This window comes from Lepidochelys kempii, chromosome 3, assembly GCF_965140285.1.
Source record: "Lepidochelys kempii isolate rLepKem1 chromosome 3, rLepKem1.hap1, whole genome shotgun sequence".
NCBI lineage: Eukaryota > Metazoa > Chordata > Testudines > Cheloniidae > Lepidochelys > Lepidochelys kempii.
In genome coordinates, this window is record NC_136382.1 from 199459572 (window position 1) to 199479436 (window position 19865).

General features: G+C 44.8%; 1 protein-coding gene across 1 annotated transcript in view; it reads right to left on the reverse strand.

Annotated features, from left to right (window-relative positions):
• MACROD2 (mono-ADP ribosylhydrolase 2) overlaps positions 1-19865 on the reverse strand; it is a 1318211-nt gene that overhangs the window by 1291163 nt on the left and 7183 nt on the right. Inside the window, exon 2 of the mRNA XM_073339564.2 lies at positions 9939-10055. Coding sequence (XP_073195665.1) covers positions 9939-10055 — 117 coding nt within the window. The remainder of the gene's footprint in view (positions 1-9938; positions 10056-19865) is intronic.

The window sequence follows — 19865 nt, forward strand, 5'->3', positions numbered from 1 at the left end:
ATTAGTGCCATTGCTACTGGCACTCTTGTCTCTTGACAGCCGTTCTCCTACCCTCCTTTCTCCATTGCTGTATCCTCTTTTACTTGATTTTCCTCCCGCTCAGTATCAGAATCATGAATGGAGATTACATGAGCATCTCCCAATTGTCTCCCCCAAGTTCCTGGTTTAAAACTCTTTTAGTCAGTTGTGCCAACCTCTACCCCAGAAGTCTATTTCCTTCCCTACTGGTGAGTCCATCCTATGAGAACAGTCCTCTGTCCATGAATGCCTCTCAGTGGCTGAACATCCCAAAGCCCTCCTTATAGCACCACTGCCTGAGCCATCTGTTGATCATCATAATCTTCTCTCACCTTCATTCTCCTCCTCTAGGGACACGTCAAATCCCACTGAAGATCAACTAAGCCTCTGTTTCTTTAAGTGTCTTCCCCAGCCTGGTGTAGTCTCCCTGGATGCATTCCAGCGAGAACCTCGCAGTTTCATTTGTTCCTGCATGAAGGACAACCAGTGGATTCCTTCCTGCTCTGATTAGGATCTTCAGTCTCAGGTCCATATCCTGTATTTTCACTCCCAGCAGACAGAACACACTTCTGTTCTCTGGATCACCTCCAGTGACAGGCCCATCTGTTCTTCTTAGTAAGGAGTCCCCAACCACATAGACCTGCCTCTTCCTGGTGTTGGTGCAATTCTCCAGGCTTCCCCCTCCTGTTTTTTCTGGCTGCAAATCCTCTTGTCCTCTGTTCTCCCTTGCAATCTTTTGAGAGCCATTTTCTATCCTCTGATCTCTGGCTATCTGCATTGACTCTTACCCTCTTCTTGTAGGACTAGCTGCTCTTTTCTTCCTTGCCCTCCTGCCTTCTGTTACTGCCTGCTGGGCCCCTTCATTTTCCAACTCAGCAAACCTGTTACTGAGCTTTATTTCTCCTTCACTAGCTGTTTTTTTCCTCTGCCTGGTTCTCATAGTCACAGGCTTCCACGGGCCACTTTCCTCATCTATCAGTCTATCCTCACAGTTCTTCAGTCCAGTTAGCATCTGCAAATTTTGACTTTTCCCCTTCAGCCCCCTCTCACCTCCCCTCCATCCTCTGCTCAAATCCCCTTCAAAACACATCTATAGTTTCTATCATCATCTCCAAACTGGGATCTTCTCTTTCATCAGCTCTATCAGATGGCACTTTATACAAATAAAGATCTTTTGGGATATCTGCTCCAGGCAGCTTCCACATCCAGTTATCTTCATTGTCTCTTCCATTCCTTCAGTCACCACCAGTGCTGCCTCTGTAGCTATCCTAGCCTTCCTCCTAAGCTCCTGTTGGGGTAGGGTGGCGGTGGTGGCAGGAGAAGAGAACATCACTTACTCCCGCCCCCAAACTCCTCTTACAAACTCCCATTTGTACTCCCCTATTTTCAGCTCTATTTGCTGACCCCTGTGCTGCTGCCTGGCTTCTGGGCTGCCTTTAAAGCCACCCCACCCCGCAACTCAGGAAAGCCCTGCCCCCTAATCAGGGCTCTGCTGTGATTAAAGGCTCTGCTTCCCTCAAAGTGCACTACCCCACCAGCCTCTGCAAACTGAAAAACAAACAAAAAAAACAAAACAAGCCCCAAGCAAGCACAGTCAAGAACTCACTCACTGCCCCTAAGGAACAGAGGCTTGCCTTCCTTCTCCTCCAACAGCTCCCCATTCAAATTCCCTTATTTTCAGCTATTTGCTGGCTCCTTGACAGATGAATACATGACCCCGTTTCCCAGTTTAACTTAACATGCCTTTTGCAGAAAGGCAAGTTAAAGATCCCCACCTTCATACCTAGCTTATATAAAAACACACATACACGTAGGCGAAGGAGATTCTCAGGTCATGTAATCTTTGTGTCTGCTCTGTGCTACTTCCAAGTCACAGCCCATAGGCTATTCCATTGCTACAATAGTCCCCAGGAGCCCATGTAGCCAAATGTAAATTAAAACATCCCTAAAAACGCTATAAATTATGCCAGGGAGCAGGCAGTTGTCTGGACGGCTGCAGAACACAGTCAATCACAAAGATGACAAAGCCACCTCTGCTGCCACCACTGTCCCTCTCCCACATTCCTGTGTTGAGCACAACTTGGACAGGATGGAAAATTCAGGCCAACAAGCAGCTTTGCACAGAAAGAAAATGTCATTTAGACAGTCACTTCCAAAATGGATAATCATTTTAGAAGTAACCCAAACCACCTCCACTCCCCTCTTTCATCTCCACCTCAATTCATTAAAAGCTAGACATAGGGCCAGCTCTCCGTCTGGCGTAAATCAGTGTTGCTTCACGGACTTCAACTGGTCTATAACGTACAGTGCTACAGTTAACAAGCCACATCCCATTAATTCATTGGGCACATCTAACCACCATGAAGTCAGATTATTCCCCATTTCCACTCTAATCATAAGAGATCAGCCCCATCAGTCTTTTATTCCATAGATACATACATTATACCTTAGTAAGCGACAGTTATGGGAGCGCAGGTCTTCTGCAACTCAGGCACAACAGATCTCAAGTTGGGAGATCAGCCATTAGCCACTTTTGAAAGTTTCATTTATAGCCCTGACAATGGACCACACCCTAACATAGCTGTAATCTGGAGCTCAGTTAACAACCGATGAAATCAAGGCAGAACCTCAAACCCAAGATCAGACCTTACAGCTCTATAAACCTCATGAGTTGCGAAGAGAGACTTCTGGAGAAGGGCCGCTTCCCTACACAGCAGATTACTGGCTAAGGATCTTTCTGGCTGTGGAAGTCTTCCAGCCAGCAACAAACCCAGTGGTGCAAGTACCATTCCCCAGAACCCAGATACCTGACTACAGTTGTATGCACAAGGAAATTCCTCATCCCCAGGTACAGAACATATTCCCCACTGCTGGCAGCACAAAACCCTATGGCTATTTAACACTGACTGCATAACTACAATTCAGAGATAGGAGAATTAGGGAAAGGGTTGTGGCAAAGACAAGAGTAATGAGACCAATGCAAAAAGTGGGAGCTCACAAACATCAGCTGTTCACCATGGAGTTGGGTTCTCTTCTTTTCCCATCCACCCCTCCCTACTGCTGGGGCCAAATATTTTCCTGAATACATTAGTCTGCACAAAATCAGCATTGGTGACCTTATTTAAAAGTCAAACCATTCTCATTGGAGCATGTCAGAGAAACTACAGAGATCTATTTTGACCATTTTGTAACTGAAGAAGCAGCTTAATCCATTTAGGAATTCTAGAAAACAGATTACAATTTTAAAACAGACTGAAGTGTCACATAGAAGTTATCACAATGAATTGAAATGGCTGAATTTATGCAATGCAAAATTGAGAATTAATCCTTAACTATAATAGTTCAAGATGACACTGCTAGGATGTTTCTTAGCTAAAAGAGAGAAACAGACGTAAATTTCAAAAGGAAAAAAAAATCTCTTTTCTGAAATATGCTGCGTGTTTTAAAAAAAGCAAAAAACAAAAAAACCTGTTGAGTCCATATTCTGTGGCCCATCTTAAATCAAGAGCTGTAGTGGATTGCTCAGAGCATTAGTGAGGAGATATATTGTTTCTTACTTTTGGGTTATTGGTTCAAATCCATTACAGCCGCGGTAGGAGAAGTTACTATCTGGAAGCAGTTTTATGGCTTTTGCAAAGCAAGCTGGTGATCCCAGTACTGCCCCTGGTGGACAAGTGTTCACACCAAAATAATCATAACTACCATGACTCAAGAGAAGTTAGTGACTGACTAGACTCTGAATCTTAACTACTTTCTGATCCCTACAAGTGCTTGGCAAGAGTCAATATTATCATTTCAGGCGATATCTATATTTTCAGTAGATAGCATCCTATCAACCATCTCTGTCCAAGTAACTTTAAAAATATTGGTTTCTGTACTGTGGGTAAAAAAAAACAACTGTTCTATGCTGTGAAAGCCCCATAGATGTGTTTTTATTACATCCTGCCCTTGGCAACTACTGTAGATGAAGTGAGTGACAACATATTAAAGAAGAATACACAGAACGGATCAGTGCATTCAGTTTTGGTCATATCACCTTCAAAAAAAAATTCCAAAGAGATTAATAAGGTCCACACATGGGCAAAGAGGGCTAGAGGTATGGCAGGACCTGTATGACAGGACTGCAGACATTAATATTATTTAGCTTAGAAGAGAAGCAGGTTAGAAAAGACTTGATTATATGAGTAAGCTGCTCTGTTCTTCCTTTTTTAACCTTATCCAGTCAAAGGAAGTTCTTAAAATTAAATGACAAGAAAGTTAGAATAAAAAGGAAGTCACTTTGCCCAGCTTCTTGGTGGCCTGTGGAATTCACTGCCTGTGGTAAGTCAAATACTACATTTATAGTAGTAAGTAGCATCTGACTTTTATAACAAGTAACTAGCACTTGTATTTATTCAGCCTTCCCTACTAACACTATTCTGCTGATGAGACCAGGCTCATTAGTGAAGGAAGTTAACTTTCCACCTTGGCCCTCATCTACAGGAGGATCTTCTGAGCTCATCTGCACAACCTCTACCTTCTTTTCAATCATGCAACCACTTTGTTGAGCAACATACTAACTGAGACGGACATGCTCAAAGAGTAATATGGAATAAAAATAGATATAACGTATATCAAAGAAAAAAGAAGTGCTCGTTTGTTGTTGCCCTTGCCCCTACATACTGGGCCATTCGACTGAGAACATCTCAAGGCACAAAACATCACAAGAGTTGTTTAGGAAGGGTTCCTAACACACTGCAGTACTACCAAAAAAAAAAAAAAGTTTTTAAAATGCTGGAAGTGCCTTTATTTATTCATTACATCTAGTCATAAGCCACTCACCTGCTGGTTATCAGGAAAGAATTACTGCTGTACACGCTATGCAGCACAACTCGTCAGATGTATCTGGGTTAAAGTGTGTGCTCATCTTCCTCTGAAGCACCAGGAATTGGCAGGATGACGAACCAAGTACAGTCAAAAATCTATATGTCAAATCCTATATTTCAAAACGTCTAGAGCTTTGAAGAATTTATTACTCACTTACAACAAAAAGGGGGCAGAAACACAACATTTATGTTTAAAGAAAAATTACTTTAAAAAACCAAGAGTTCTAGGTCAGAAAAAAGGTCCAAACTCTGTACTCTAAATATTTAAGTTCAGAAGTACTACTTTCACATATACTCAGTGCTTTGCAGAATAGCATCAATGTACAAGTACTGGGGGGAGGAGGGGACTTTGCTATACTACATACAGAGTGTGAACCACCACATTCATAAGAAATGTTTCTCTTAATATTTTCCACATTTTAAATGAATTATCTGGCTTATTGAGTATCAGCCCATCTTTCTAAAAGGTTACTTTTCCTCCACAGCTTTTTTATAAAACAAATTTAAATGCAAGAAACTGCAGACATTATCTTCTCATAAATATACAATGTAACAAAAGCTTAAACAGAGTGGGGGAAAGAAAGTGTTTCAGCTCAGCTTTTGCCTTCCAGCATTTCTGCAGCACACTAAGCACTAACTGAAAGAAAGCAAAATCAATGTTGTATAGACAAAACATACAGGAGAAGTGAAATTCACCAATGGGATTAGCACGCTGTCTAACCTGTGTCAAGTGAGACAGTGGTTTCATGAAGCAAATATGCAGAACAGTATCATGCTCTCAAAAACCAAAGAAGATAGTGACATTAACAGTCAGTATTTGTAAGCCTCACTGACTTTCAAGTTTAGTAAAGTTCAGAAAATAGCTTAATGTGTAGAAAGGAAGAATGGTCTTGTGGTTAAGCCTTGGAAGATTCCCAACTCTCTCTGATTTTTCTAGATGAGCTTAGGAAAGTCAGTCTCCATGCACTCATTTCTCCATGCATAAAATTAAGATAGACAAAAGGACATGCGAAGAAATACTATGTAGACAGTAAGCTCTTTGAGGAAGGGACTGACTTAAGTGTATGTTCAATGCCTACCACAAAGGAGGCTCTATGTGTTACTGCAGAGGTCCTCAAACTGTGGGGCACACCTCCCTAGGTGGGCACTGAGGAACATTTAGAGGTGCGCAGTGGAGCCTGAGCCAGTCCCCCCTCAGGGAGCAGGGAGGGAGACCATCCAACCCCACTCCACTCTCAGCTCTGACTCAGCCCCGCCCCCTGGCACAGACAAGGGTAAGGGGGGGGGGGCACATCCCTGAAAAATCTGAGGACTACTGTGCTACTGTAATACAGATTCACTCAAACCATATGAATATTTGAAAAATTTCAGCCTCTTATGTAGACCTCCATTTCAAATAATGGAGAATGGATTGATGACTAGATGGTATAGTCATCTACCCATATGCTACTGGGGCCTGCAAACCTGTTGGGTCATCCAGATTACCCAGAGGAGACTCCCAGTTCCTGAAACCCTTCCAAGTGGCTGCTTCAGATTCACATTTAAACAGAGACAAAGCTTGTGGGAGGAGTTTTAACCTTCATATCTATAGTTACCTTAATCATCGTATTCATCCAGGTCATCACTTTAAGCCATCTCACAATGGTTGAGGACAGAATTCTAAGCCCCATATCTATGGTTGCAGGAAAGCATAGGGTTGCCAGGCAATCTGGTTTTGGACTGGAACGCCCGGTCGAAAAGGGACCCTGGCAGCTCTGGTCAGCACCACCCACCGGGCCATTGAAAGTCCAGTTGGCAGTGCTGCGGGTCTAAGGCAGACTCCCTACTTGTCCTGGCACCGCACTGCGCCTCCGAAGCGGCCAGCAGGTCTGGCTCCTAGGCGGGGGAGCCACGGGGCTCCGTGCACTGCCCTCGCCCCAAGCATCATTTCCGCACTGCCACTGGCCAGGAACTGGGGGCAGTGGGAGGCAGTGCCTGCAGGTGAGAGCAGTGCACAGAGCCTCCTGATCCCTCCCCCCGACCCCAGCCTAAGAACCAGACCTGCTGCTGGCCACTTCCAGGGTGCAGCACGGAGTCAGGGCAGGCAGGGAGCCTGCCTTGGCCCTGCCGCACTGCTTACTGGGAGCCGCCTGAGGTAAACCCATGCCCCAACCCCGAGCCCCCCCCCAAACTTGAAGCCCCCTCCTACACCCCAAACCCCTCATCCCCAGCCCCATCCCAGAGCCCACACCCCCAGCCCAGAACCCGTACCCTCTGCTGCACCCCAACCCCCTACCTCAACCTGCAGCCCCCTCCCACACTCCAAATCTCTCAGCCCCACCCTCCAGCCTGAAGCCCCCTCCTGCACTCCAAACTTGTCATCCCCAGCCCCACCCCGGAGCCCACACCCCCAGTTAGAGCCCTCAACCCCTCCTGCACCCCAACCCCCTGCCCCAGCCCAGTGAAAGTGAGTGACAGCAAGCCACCAAGAGAGGGGGAATGTAGTGAGCAGGGAGTAGGGCTAGAATGTTCAGTTTTGTGCGATTAGAAAGTTGGCAATCCTAGGAGTGCAGTGTGTGGAGAACAATGACAGAGGCTGCTCACAGTGTTCCAGTAGACAGGCTCTGCCTGAATGGGACCCCAACCGAGGCATGGTGGGCAAAGGAGAAGGGAGACCTGGTGAAGGGGACATGACCCTTCCATGTGGGTATGGAAGATCCGGCCTTGTAATTAATCAATATTAACTAGAAGAGGCAGTTGAGGCAATTTCATAATAAAACATTCAAATCTGAGTAGTCTGGATACTTGTGTTTTTTTATGTAAGTAAGGTGATGATACTTATGAGCCAACTCCTGATATGCACATTGGATAGAGTCCACAGATGTTCAGACCTTTTGCCTTAATTAGTGAGCATAGATGAGGCCTAACTACCTGAATTAATTTGGACAAGATAGAAGTGATATTCCTGAACACTTTTTTTTTTTTTTTTTTTTAAAAACACCATACCACACAAGAAAAGGAACTGGAGCACATTCTATCAGCATCAGGAAGTTTGCTATTTAGTACCAAGGTTTACAATCTGACCATCTTATCAAATCATTGGCTGTTCCTGGATGCTCTCATAGCAGTATGGCCCTCAAGCACTTCTTCCCTTTCTGTGCCTATCTAGAGTATTGGCAAGTAATGCTTTCTACCATTCCGGTTGGCTGAGACACTCCATCCCATCCTGGGACAAAGACCTGGACTCAATTATGCATGCCTTTGTCACCTCTCAGCAGGACTGCAACAATACAGTATATCTGGGCATGAAACCTTCACCACTTAAGAAACTCCAGTTAATACATAACCCTGCAGCACATCTTACCATGAATACATCAAACCTGTCCTCTGCTCTCTACAATGGCTTCCCATAGAATTTCCCATCAAGTTCAAGGTCTTTGTGCTTATCTTCAAAGCACTCCATGGTCTAGGTCCAGGGTATCTATAAGATCATCCAAAGCTCTGGGGTGAAGACCATGGTTGATAACTACACTCCTCTGTCACAATAGGACAATAAGAGTAAAATGTGCCTCAAAGAGGGGGAGGAAGGGAAAACAAAACTTTTTTTAGGGGTTGGTCAGAGACTGACAAATGAACTCCCTCAGGAACTAAGAGCCAACACAAACCTCATCACTTTGGGCTCCAAGTGCAAGGCACATTTCTTTGATCTTGCCTTCTCCAAACATATGGCAACATATATGTTCATTAAAACAGCTACCAAAACAGGAGACTACACTGCACATGCTGCTCCCTTGGGGAGAAGATGAGAACCAAAACACATCACAGATGCACTGTCTCACAGCTTAATGCACTACAGCAGAATTTCTCAAACTGTGGGTGGGGACCCCAAAGTGGGTCCCAACCCCATTTTAATGGGGTCACCAGGGCTGGCTTAGACTTGCTAGTGCCCAGGGCTGAATCCCAAGCCCCACCGCCCAGGGCCAAACCCCATGCCAAAGGGCTTCAGCCCTGGGTGGCAGGTTCAGGTTCCAGCTCCCCTGCCTGGGGATGAAGCCCTTGGGCTTCAGCTTCTCTCCCGCCCCGCAGGGTCAAGGGCTTGGGTGGGCTCAGGCTTTGGTCCCCTCTCCTAGGGTCATATAGTAATTTTTGTTGTCGCGGGGGGGGGGGGGGTGTCACGGTGCAATGAAGTTTGAGAACCCCTATGCTACAGGAAGGTGCTCAGATAGTATAATATCAATGCAGTATTAAAACCTATAGAATAGAAAGACTAAAATAGAGTGCTATTACATCCCTTAAATGTAGACCTTGGCTACTACTACCTATGCCTTTAGCACCTTAGGACTAGGCTACTGTAAATCAACTCTACATAAGCTGAGACATCTAAAAACTGAAGCCAGTGCCCCCTACTCTTTAGGCAATACCCTATATATACACACACAGCATATAACACCAGCACTCCATAATTTGTACGGACCACCAATAGATTCTCAGGTGAAATTCAAGGTATTGGTTGAAACCAATACAGCACAAAATGATTTGGAACCTGGTTGCTTGAGAAACACCACCTCTCTCCATACAATATTGCCATCAATGCAATATGTAGAGGCTCTCCAACTAGATTTCCCTAAATCAAGCTGAAAGGGGGCTGCCAGCAGAGTGATTGTAAAAAGGATCTTCAGTTCCACACCCACATACAAATCCTCAATTGTATGCTTTAGGAAATGCTGTAAAGTCCAGGTCTTTTAAGGGTATCAAGCCACTGGTATCAGTACACTCTAGATAGAATTATTGGAAAATTAGGTCCATGCTAGATACTGTAGATTGCATGCATTTGCAACTGACTAAGAACCAAGACCAAAATTATCTACATTATGTAACTCCTAGTAGGCTAAACACAAGAAAAAAGTGCCATTTTTCAATCCCAACAATTAAGAAGGCAGTATGGATACAGAATTAATTTTTTTAAGTATAATGCAATTAACTTAGACTGCAGATAATGTTACCTATATGTACAGAGAAATATATATAGTTAATTTCTTTACAGGTCCCCGCCCACCCAACATCTTCTTTACATACCGTCACTTTGGTTCTTGCTTTTCATTTCTTCCATCCATGTTGGAATGTCTTTCAATGGAACATGCTCCCTCACATATTCTTTGCGTCTGTCCTCCAAGGTCATCTTCAACAAACGCTCTGTTTAGAAAACACATGGAGTTTTCTTAAAAACTTAATATTGTTGGCCTCAGCCCAGTGGCGGCAAGTTTTGGTACCAAGAAGCAAAGTAGTTTTTGTTGTTTGAATGGGATTGATGTCACAGAGCCAGGTAGGGTGTAATTGAAACACATTACATTACTCATATCAAAACAGACCCAACTGCATACAAGTAACTTTGGAAACCCCAGCTCAGCCAGCACGAACAGCCTCTTCCTGCACTGTCCCCCCAGGTCTCCAGTCATCCTCTCTACAACTATAGAGCCTTCTCCTACTGGCTCACAATCAATTTCCAGCCACGAACCAGAAGAACAGCAGCAGATGTGTCACACAATATAAAACTGACAATTTTAAACTTTTTCAAAATTACTTACGTTCTTTAGGCTCTTAATATTTTGTTATGGTCTATGAATGTCTAAACCGCTCTCTCTACCTAACAGGCTTAGGAAGACTTACCAAAGAGCCAGTCAACATATTTTGAAAGGAGCTGGTCAAAGCAAGTTATCTGGTGTTATAGGGTATTTTGGATAGTTTGGTTTAAGAAAGAAAAAAGTTTCATAAATGCCATGTGTTCATATTGTGTTCACATTCTGTGGCTCAGGCAAAGCTGCGACAAAAAAAAAAAGTTTCGAAATTCTGCTTTACAAATTTACACAAGTAATTAAGTCTGTTTTCTAAAGCTACTCATTCAGAACCAAAAACACCCTGGGGGAGGAGGGATGGATGGGGTTGTATATACATCAATGTCACCAGTCACTTATTGTTTTACTATTGTTAATTTGAATGAAAGACTTGTCTACATTGGGGGCGGGGAAGACAACAGGAGGTCAGTCCACACTAACTCATGTTAGTTTGCATTGAAAATGTCTGCCGACACATGACACAAACCCTTAAAGCACTGTAGCTCCCCATTTCCTGCCAACTCTGCATTCTGCCTTTAAAGTGGCGTATGTTTGATGTCAACTATGGTTCGTGTACACACAATGCTTCTACACACTACGTTGGCAGTCATCCAACTGCTATCCCACACGGCTTTGTGGGAGTCCATGACTGACCCGCCTGTTTACCAGTATGCCCTCAGTGTTCTGGGGTTAAGGTGACCAGATGTCCCCTCCCCCATTTAAACACCTGACACAGGGCCAGGATCAGTCCATTTGCTCCTAGATTCAAATCCATCATCATTACAGTAATATTATTCCAGCAACACTACACCATTCTTTGTGCAGCTACTTGGAGCTGTGGCAGGATCCCTGACCGCCTCACCATCTGGGGAGAAGAGACAGTCCAGCAAGCTCTTGCAACCAACCACCGCAATAAGAAACTTAGACAACATTGCTAAGCAGATGACTAATACGGGTCACAGCCAGGACACTGACCAATGTCGTAACAAGAAATCAGGAAAATGTCACACACACACACAGAGGAGTGTCAAAATACAAGTCCAGTGCTGCTCATGTAATCTATTTTATGAGACGTTGGACAGACATGCCGCTACAGAACCCTTGTGGATAGTGGTGCCGCTGCTCCCAGCGGGGAGACTGTGGCCCTCATCTCCCTCCCAATGGGAACCATAGTTCACTGAAAGAGGACAATGACAAGGACGACAAGTGAAGAGCTCTCTTTGTATAGCAGGATCTCTTCAGAACTCCAAATCCTGAGGACAGCTATGTAAGAGGCCAGACCAATTCCCAGCCTTGGGCCCAGGAGGAAGATCTGCAGCATGTATCTACTTACCTACCTATCTTTACAATTGATTTTTAGGCTATACAGTTGTGCTAGCTTCTGTTCCAAGTGCCCATTGGCCACTGCCATTTGGGGCAAACAGAAGCTAGGAACCTTTCCAACTCTCCAAACCTTGATTCCCTCCCTCCCCAAACACCGTCCCCCGCCCCCTTGTTTGCCCCACCCAAAACACACTTTCAAAGTGGCGACTGGGCAGGGTAATAAGTTTCTATCATGCTGAAGCCCCAACCATCAACTTTTTACAAACCCATGCCATGGAGGGTATGTATTCGTCCACTAGTTTCCCTTTCCCTTCCAGCATCTTTCCTACCTGGCAAATGCCACCGTCTCCTCCAACCCCATTTGCACACTCATAACATCTGCAACCTCGCCCCCCCCCCCCCCCCGCCAACATGGCAGATTTATATAATGAAACTGTAGTGGTCTGAAATTGAAAAGTTTGAAACAGCTGTTACACTAAAAAAAAGGTTTGGTTAGTATTCACAGTTCACATGAGAGATATGCGTAGACATGAATATTGCATGGCTGTACATGTAAGACTACTGCTCCTCGCTGAGGTATATGCGCCTTGTAACAGCATTGCAAACAGGGATTCATACAGGAGAAGATTAAGTTAGGGATAGCATAGCTGCACAGCTCTTAAAGTAAATGGTTGAGATATATCAGATACCATTCATCATTATTGCAATCAGGTAGACAAAGGGGGCATAATGGCTTTCCACTGGCTTATATATTTCATAAAAAGACTGGAAGCCACTGAGGGTTCAAATAATCGGTGCACAACCCAATCTATTTCTCTGTAAAAATGAAGGAGAGATTAATCTTAGGCTGAGAATTGCTCAGTTTTAGCATGGACATTCACAAGCATAAAAATTACTTTGCGGGAATTCTGAGCCACTGCGCAGCAGAAAATTAATATCCTTGCAGATTTTACTCTTTCCCAGCAGAATAAGTGATTCATGAGCCCCTCCCAGGCAGCAGTCCTGATCAGGCATGTGTCGGTCAGGAGCAGCCAGGAGAGATGTAGATCACTGCTTCAGGGGACGGGGCTGGGTGTGCGTGCAAGACTGTCCCTCTCGCTCGCTATTGCAGTGCGCCTGTAGCCAGGGAGATGCAGGGCCGGGGACGCCCTGGCTGGTGGCTCCTACCATGCACTAGACTCCAGATGCTAGTCCTGGCTGGGCTAAGGCCTTCTTCCCCTGCATGGGCCACTCCCAGGGCTGTGTCAGACCCACGCACGGAAATCTCCCCTGCCACACCCTCCCATGCTTCTTGTCCCCATTGCTCCTCAGTTGCAGGGGGAAGGGGTCACTGTATGGCGAGTTGCCCGCAAACCCCTTGCATCTGGACCCCTACCACATCCTGCCAGACCCCACCCACTGAGCCCCAAACACTTTCATCTGTAGCTCCCCAGTCCTATTCCCCCTGCACTCAGACCGCACCCCCCACCACCACCCCAAGCCCCTGTATATCTAGATTTCCCCCCCATGCTCAACACTCCACAGAGCCATGCACATCCAGATAAGCCTGCCAGGATACAAGTGTGGAGGGGCTTCGCGTGGGGGATCCAGGTGTGGGGCTAAGTCTGCTTCCCCCACACCTGGATGGGGGCAGAGCTGGCCATGCATGCCCACCCGGCACAGAGGGGCAGGACCAGCCCTTGCACAGTGTCAGGGTCAGGTGCAGCCTCACCACCAAGTCTGTGTCCCAGAAGAGGGCTGCATAGTGATCCCTCACCTCTGTGCAGCCAGTAGCCTCCACTCCGCACTGCCCTGCTGGAGCCTCCACTCCCATTGCCCTTCTCATCTACTGTCTGCAACAACTGACTTTCTAGTCCAGTGACTACACAGTGACATGCTGAATACTACTCAGCCATGCCATGCCCTAAGGCCCCGATCTGCCAAAGCATTAATTCCAATGGGGATATTCAGGTGCTGAACTTTATGCACCTATTTAAGTGCTGTAACAGATCATGGCCTAACTTCAGTCCTAACAATGTGCTATGGGCTATATCTACACAGCAAAGAAAAACCAGAGGCTGGCCCATACCAGCCAACTCAGGTTTGTGCCGCTTGGGCAGTGGGGCTGTTTCATTGCTGAGGTTGGAGCCTGGGTTCTAGGACCCTGCAGGGCGGGGCGCTGTATAGACATACCCTTAAAGTCTTCTGTGCTGGACATACATGGAAATATTAGTATTGCCATCTGCTCTGTGGAGCCATATCAGTGTGCTAATATGCCTAGTAAGGAATCCATTTGTCAAAAAACATTTCCCAAATCTTTTTGGTTGTCTGTATTGTTACAGACATACGTGCTGACAGGTATTTTGAAATAAATTACCAAAATAATTGAAAAAGGCGTGACTATATTGTGTTATTTTGACAAATAAAATATGCAGAATTTTAAAATATTGTGCACAGAATTTTACACGTTTTGGCTCAGAATTTCCTCAGGAATATAGAAACGTAGGGCTGGAAAGGACCTCAACAGGTCATCTAGTCCAATCTTCTCTGCTGAGGCAGGGTCAAGTATACCTATATCATCCATGACAGATGTTTGTCTAACCTGTTCTTAAAAACCTCCAATTTTAGGGATTCCACAGCCTCCCCTTGGTAATTTATTCCAGTGCTTAACTACCCATTTAGTTAGAAAGTTTTTCCTAATACCTAACCTAGCTCTCCCTTGTGGCAGATTAAGCCTATTACTACTTCTGTCTTCAATGGACATGGAGAACAATTCATCACTATCCTCTTTGCAACAGCCCTTAACATATTTGAAGACTAGTATCAGGTCCCCCACTCATTCACTTCTCAAGACTAAATACGTCCAATTTTTTTTCCAACCTGTCCTCAGAAGTTTAGAAAACCCAACCTATCACTTTTGGTGCTCTCCACTGGACTCCCCCTCTAGTTTGTCCACATCTTTCCTGAAGTGTGACACTCAGAATTGAATACAGTACTCAAGCTGAGGCCTTTCCATTGCTGAATACAGTGGAACAGTTACCTCTCCTGTATTATCAGGAGTGTTGTAAGTTAGACATCCCAGAATATTAGCCTTTTTTCTCAACTGCACCACATTGTTGACTCCTATTCAATTTGTGATCCAGGTACTTTTCAGCAGTGCTACCTCCCAACTAGTTATTCCGCATTTCATTCTTCTTTCCCAAGTGAGGTACTCTGCACTTGTCCTTATTGAATGTAGTCTTGTTGATACCAGACCAATTCTCCAATCATCCCGTATCTTAGCACCTGGAAGACAGCACACTCTTCTATTCTCTGGATCAGCTCTGGTTACAGGCCTGTCCATTCTTCTCAGTAAGGAGTTCCCGATCACATAGACCTGCCTTTTCCTGGTAACTGTGCGATTCTCCCTATTCCCTCTGGCTGCAAGTTCTTTCCATTCCTATTGTCCCATGTAATCCTCTTCAACCCATCCTGTATCCTCCTGAGGCTCATATTTGGTGTAGTCTCCATTGACTCTTCCCCTTTTCCTATAGGACTAGCCGCTCTTCTCTTCTTCCTTGCCCTTCCACCTTCAGTGACCACCTGCTGAGCCCCTTCTTCATTTTCCAACTCTGCAAACCTGTTCTTGAGCTCTATTTCTCCCTCACTAGCCATCTTTTCCTCTGCCTGGTTCTCTTGGTCACATGCTTCCACTGTCCATTTTCTTCACCCAGCAGTCTCCCCTCAGAGTTCTTCGGTCCTGCTTCCATCTGCATATCTGACCTTTTCCCTTCAGTCACCTCATGTCTTTGCTCCACAATCCGCTCAAACCCCCTTCTAAACTCAACCAGACTTTCCACCTGCATCTCCAATCCTCGGATCTTTTCTTCCATCAGCTCTATCAGACGGCACTTCATGCAGACGAAACTCTTTCCAGGTACCCCCTCCAGGATCATGTACACCCGGCAGCTTCCACATCCAGTCATCTTCATTGTGTCTTCCACTACTTGGGTCACTCCCACTGCTGCCTCTGTATCTGTCAGAGCCTTCCCACCTGAATCCTGTTAATCTGGGAAACACAAACCACACCAAAACACCAGCACCCACAGCAAAAACAAACCCAAAATCAAACTCCCCTGATTACAGCTCTGTTTACTGGCTCCTGTGCCACTGTCTGGGCCTGACTGGCTGGCTACCTTTATAGGACCCCTACTCAAAGCAGCCCCATGCCCTAATCAGGGCTCAATTTCTCTCCCAGCACAAAGCCTCTACAAGCGTCTACACATGCAAAACTCTCACTTACTGAGATGGAGAGGAGAAAAAGGTATTTGTATTCGTATTTGTTACTGCCAAGCTATGTGACAACTCCTTGACTTATCAGCTTGTCTACTTTGCCAGCAAACTCTTCAGGACTCTGACAGCCTAAACCTTGCCTTGCAGGTAACAAAATAGTAACCCCCAACTCCTGAGTTCTCCAGAGATGACTCCCTGCAGTGTCCAGACCTCTAACTGAACACTACAGAAGTTACGTTCATTACTCCTTTAAAAAGGGACAATATACTGCAGCTCATTGATTTAAGATTTGACATACACTCATTTCAATCACAGCACTGATTTGGTTTATAGTAAAAAAAAAAGTTTATTACACAAAAAAAGTGATACCAAGTAGGTATAAAATAGAAAGGATTACTAGCCAACAAAAGTAAAAATAGTCTTCTGAGACTAAAACTTCTTTTCAGCAAGTTACCACCTTTACCTAAGCAGATTTCTTAAAATAATTACAACCCTCCTAAACATTCAGATTTAGGAGTTTCAGTCCAGTCAACTTCCCTAACTCCCTTAAAAAAAATTATGTTTCCCCTTGTTTTCAAGGACCCTAGTTGCAGACATTTTTATTTATCCTTCCGTTTAATTTAAATGGAATTAGCTCATGATAGGGGGAAGCAGTAGATGGGATATTCCTCGACTTCAAGAAGTCTTTTGATACGGTCTCACACAAACCTTCACATAAAACTAACTAGAGAAGTATTGCCTCAACCAAGGCGACCCCCTGCCAAAAAAAGTGATAGCAAATTACTGTACATAGTCACAGGAGCACACTCATGGTATTGCCACCCTTATTTCTGCACTGTTGCTGGCAGCAGCGCCGCCTTCAGAGCTGGGTGGCTGCTCTACTCCCCTTCCTCCTCCCACTGGTAATTTTTTTTGTGATCTCCCGATCCCTATACAATAGCCTTGTGACCCCCTTTTGGGTTGGGACCCCCCCATTTGAGAAAGACTGGTCAAGAACAACCTATTATAAGGTGGGTGCACAACTGATTACGAAACCATACTCAGAGTAGTTATCAATGGTTTGCAATTGAGCTGGAAGGTCATATCAAGTAGAGTCCTGCAAGGAGCTGTACCAAGTCTGTTTCTATTCAATATCTTCATAAATGATTTCAATAATGGCATATAGAGTACACAAATTTTGTGGACATTACCAAGATGGGAGGGATTCTGAGTGCTTTGAAGGACAGGATTAGAATTCCAGTTGATCTTGATAAACAGAAGAAATGGTCTGAAACCAATAGGATGAAATTAGATAAGGACAAATGCAAAATACCCCACTTAGGAAGGAACAATCAACTGCACAAATACAAAATAAGACCACCTGGGAAGAAATACTATAGAAAAGAATCTGGCAGTTATAGTGGATCAAACTAAATATGATTCAACAATATAATACTGTTGAATGAGTCAACATCATTCTGGGATATATTAGCAGGAGTGCTGTAAGCAAGACAAGTAATTCTTCCACTCAATTCAGCACTGATAAGTAAGGTTACGTTTTAGTCATGGGTATTTTTAGTAAGGGTCACAGATAGGTCACGGGCAGTAAACAAAAATTCATGGCCCGTGACCTGTCCATGACTTACTAAAAATACCCACGATTAAAACCTGGGCAGGGCCTGCCTGGAGGCACCACAGATGCTGGGGAAGGGTGGTGGCATGTGGCCCAGGACCCTGGCTGGTGCTGGGGTGGGCGGGACCAAAAAGCTCCCTACCTGGTTCTGCGCCTCTCTCTAAGCTTCCCCTCCCACAATGTAATTTTGACCCAACAGATTCTATTTCGTCCATACCATCACTTCTAACTTCTTTAAAGTCTACCTTGTCATTAAAATACAATGCTACTCCACCATCTTTACCTTTATTTCCATCTTTCCCAAACAGCACATACCCTTTAATACCTGTACTCCAATCATGACCACTGTTCCACCAGATTTCTGTTATCCCTATATCATCTGATTTCACTTCCTGCACCAGTAGTTCTAGTCCCTCCATTTTGTTACCCAGACTTCTGAATTGGTGTAGACATCTTAGTTGTTTCTGCTCGTCTTCACCCAGATTCCTCCCCGCGATTAAGTACAATTATTCTACAGCCAGCATCACCTGACTGCTCACGAATACCAATGAGACTCTTTCCTCTTGATGTCTATTCTCCTAGCCTCTGCTGTTCTTTTCTCCATTGTTGTATCTGCTCTGACTTGATTTTCCCTCCCATTCAATATCAGAATCGGGCATGGAGATTACATGAGCACCTCGAAACAGTCTCCCCTGAATTCCTAGTTTAAAGCTCTTTTAATCAGATGTGCCAACCTCCATCCCAGAATTCTATTTCCCCTGAGAATAGTCCTCTGTCCGAGGATGCCTCCCAGCGGTCAAACATTCCAAAGCCCTCCTTCTAGCACCACTGCCTGTTGATCACCATCATCTTGTCTCTCCTTTGTTCTCCTCCATGTTTTAATCACTACAAGCAGAGTTTGTAATGTTTATACATTTTATTTTTGGTTATTATTTACTGGCATAAGCTTACAATAAAACCACTTAAAAAGTCAAAGCTTCTGCAATGCATGGCACAAAAAAATTCAATTTAACAGCAGAATCAGATTGGGGGAAGGGCAAAGGCATTTGTTTGTTTCAACTCAAAAGCACACACAGCATAAAGAGTACCATAACATCTCTTCCCATAAAAATCATCACCCACCCCTACCTTCTCAGAGATGACAGCTGCACATTTTCAGGCACCAGACTCAAAGTAAAAACAAGAGGCATCCCTGACATTATTGCCAAGATGGTTTATACTTCGCAGTGGATGCCTTGCTGGCCGCTCATGGTGTTGAGCAAATATCTGCACCTCAGCCTCCAACTCATAAAACTTTCTCCCTTACTCTCACCAATATTGTGCAACAAACATGCAACTATGATCGTAGGCTGATGTCATTTTGCAACATCAAACCTAGTCATAAGATCGTGCTATCTCACTTTCCAATGGGCAAATGCACAGTCCACAGTTATTCTGCAACTACTAAGGCAACAGTAGAACAGCTCCTTTCTTCTGTCCAAGTGCCCTGTAAATGGCTTCATTAGCTTGGGAAATAAAAAATAAGCTCCATCTCCCAGGATGACCTGAACAATCTCCACACCATTAATGTCCATGAGGAGTCTACCCTCAGGATCACTGTGATTCATTAAGGTGAACAGGGGTGATTCTAAAAGATCCTAACATCAGGGAGCTTTCCAGACCACCTTGCATGTATGTTTGTGAACCTGCTCTGGTGGACAATCAGGCCTTGGAGAAATAGCCCTTTCTCCGCTTATGAACTCCAAAAACTGGTGCAGGAAGCAAATGAGGGGACCCAGGGGTCTAACACTATTCTGGAACGCCATATGTGCAAAGACATCAATAATCTCCTAAGCGTTATAAAGCTTTGTAACCCAGCACAACAATACCTCCTGCATAACAGCACATAGCTGCATGAGAAAGGCCTCCCTCCCCTAACAGCCAATCTTCCCAAGCCAAATTGGTTAGATACAGACTAGTAACAGTCAGGGGTGGCCAGCTGCCTGAGGGCAATGGCAACTCATTTTCTTAATAAGCATGGGATTCCACATGGCAGTGTGCTCCCTCCACTGTTCCAAGTTCAGCACAGATTTCAAAAAAATGTTTGCCTTCACCATCCTGAAATTCTGTCACCACTGCTGGTCATCCCAGGTCTGCAAAACACCACCACCACGAGATGCTTTCCCACCCATTGATTCTGTTTTCCCCTAGCCCAGAAACAACTCT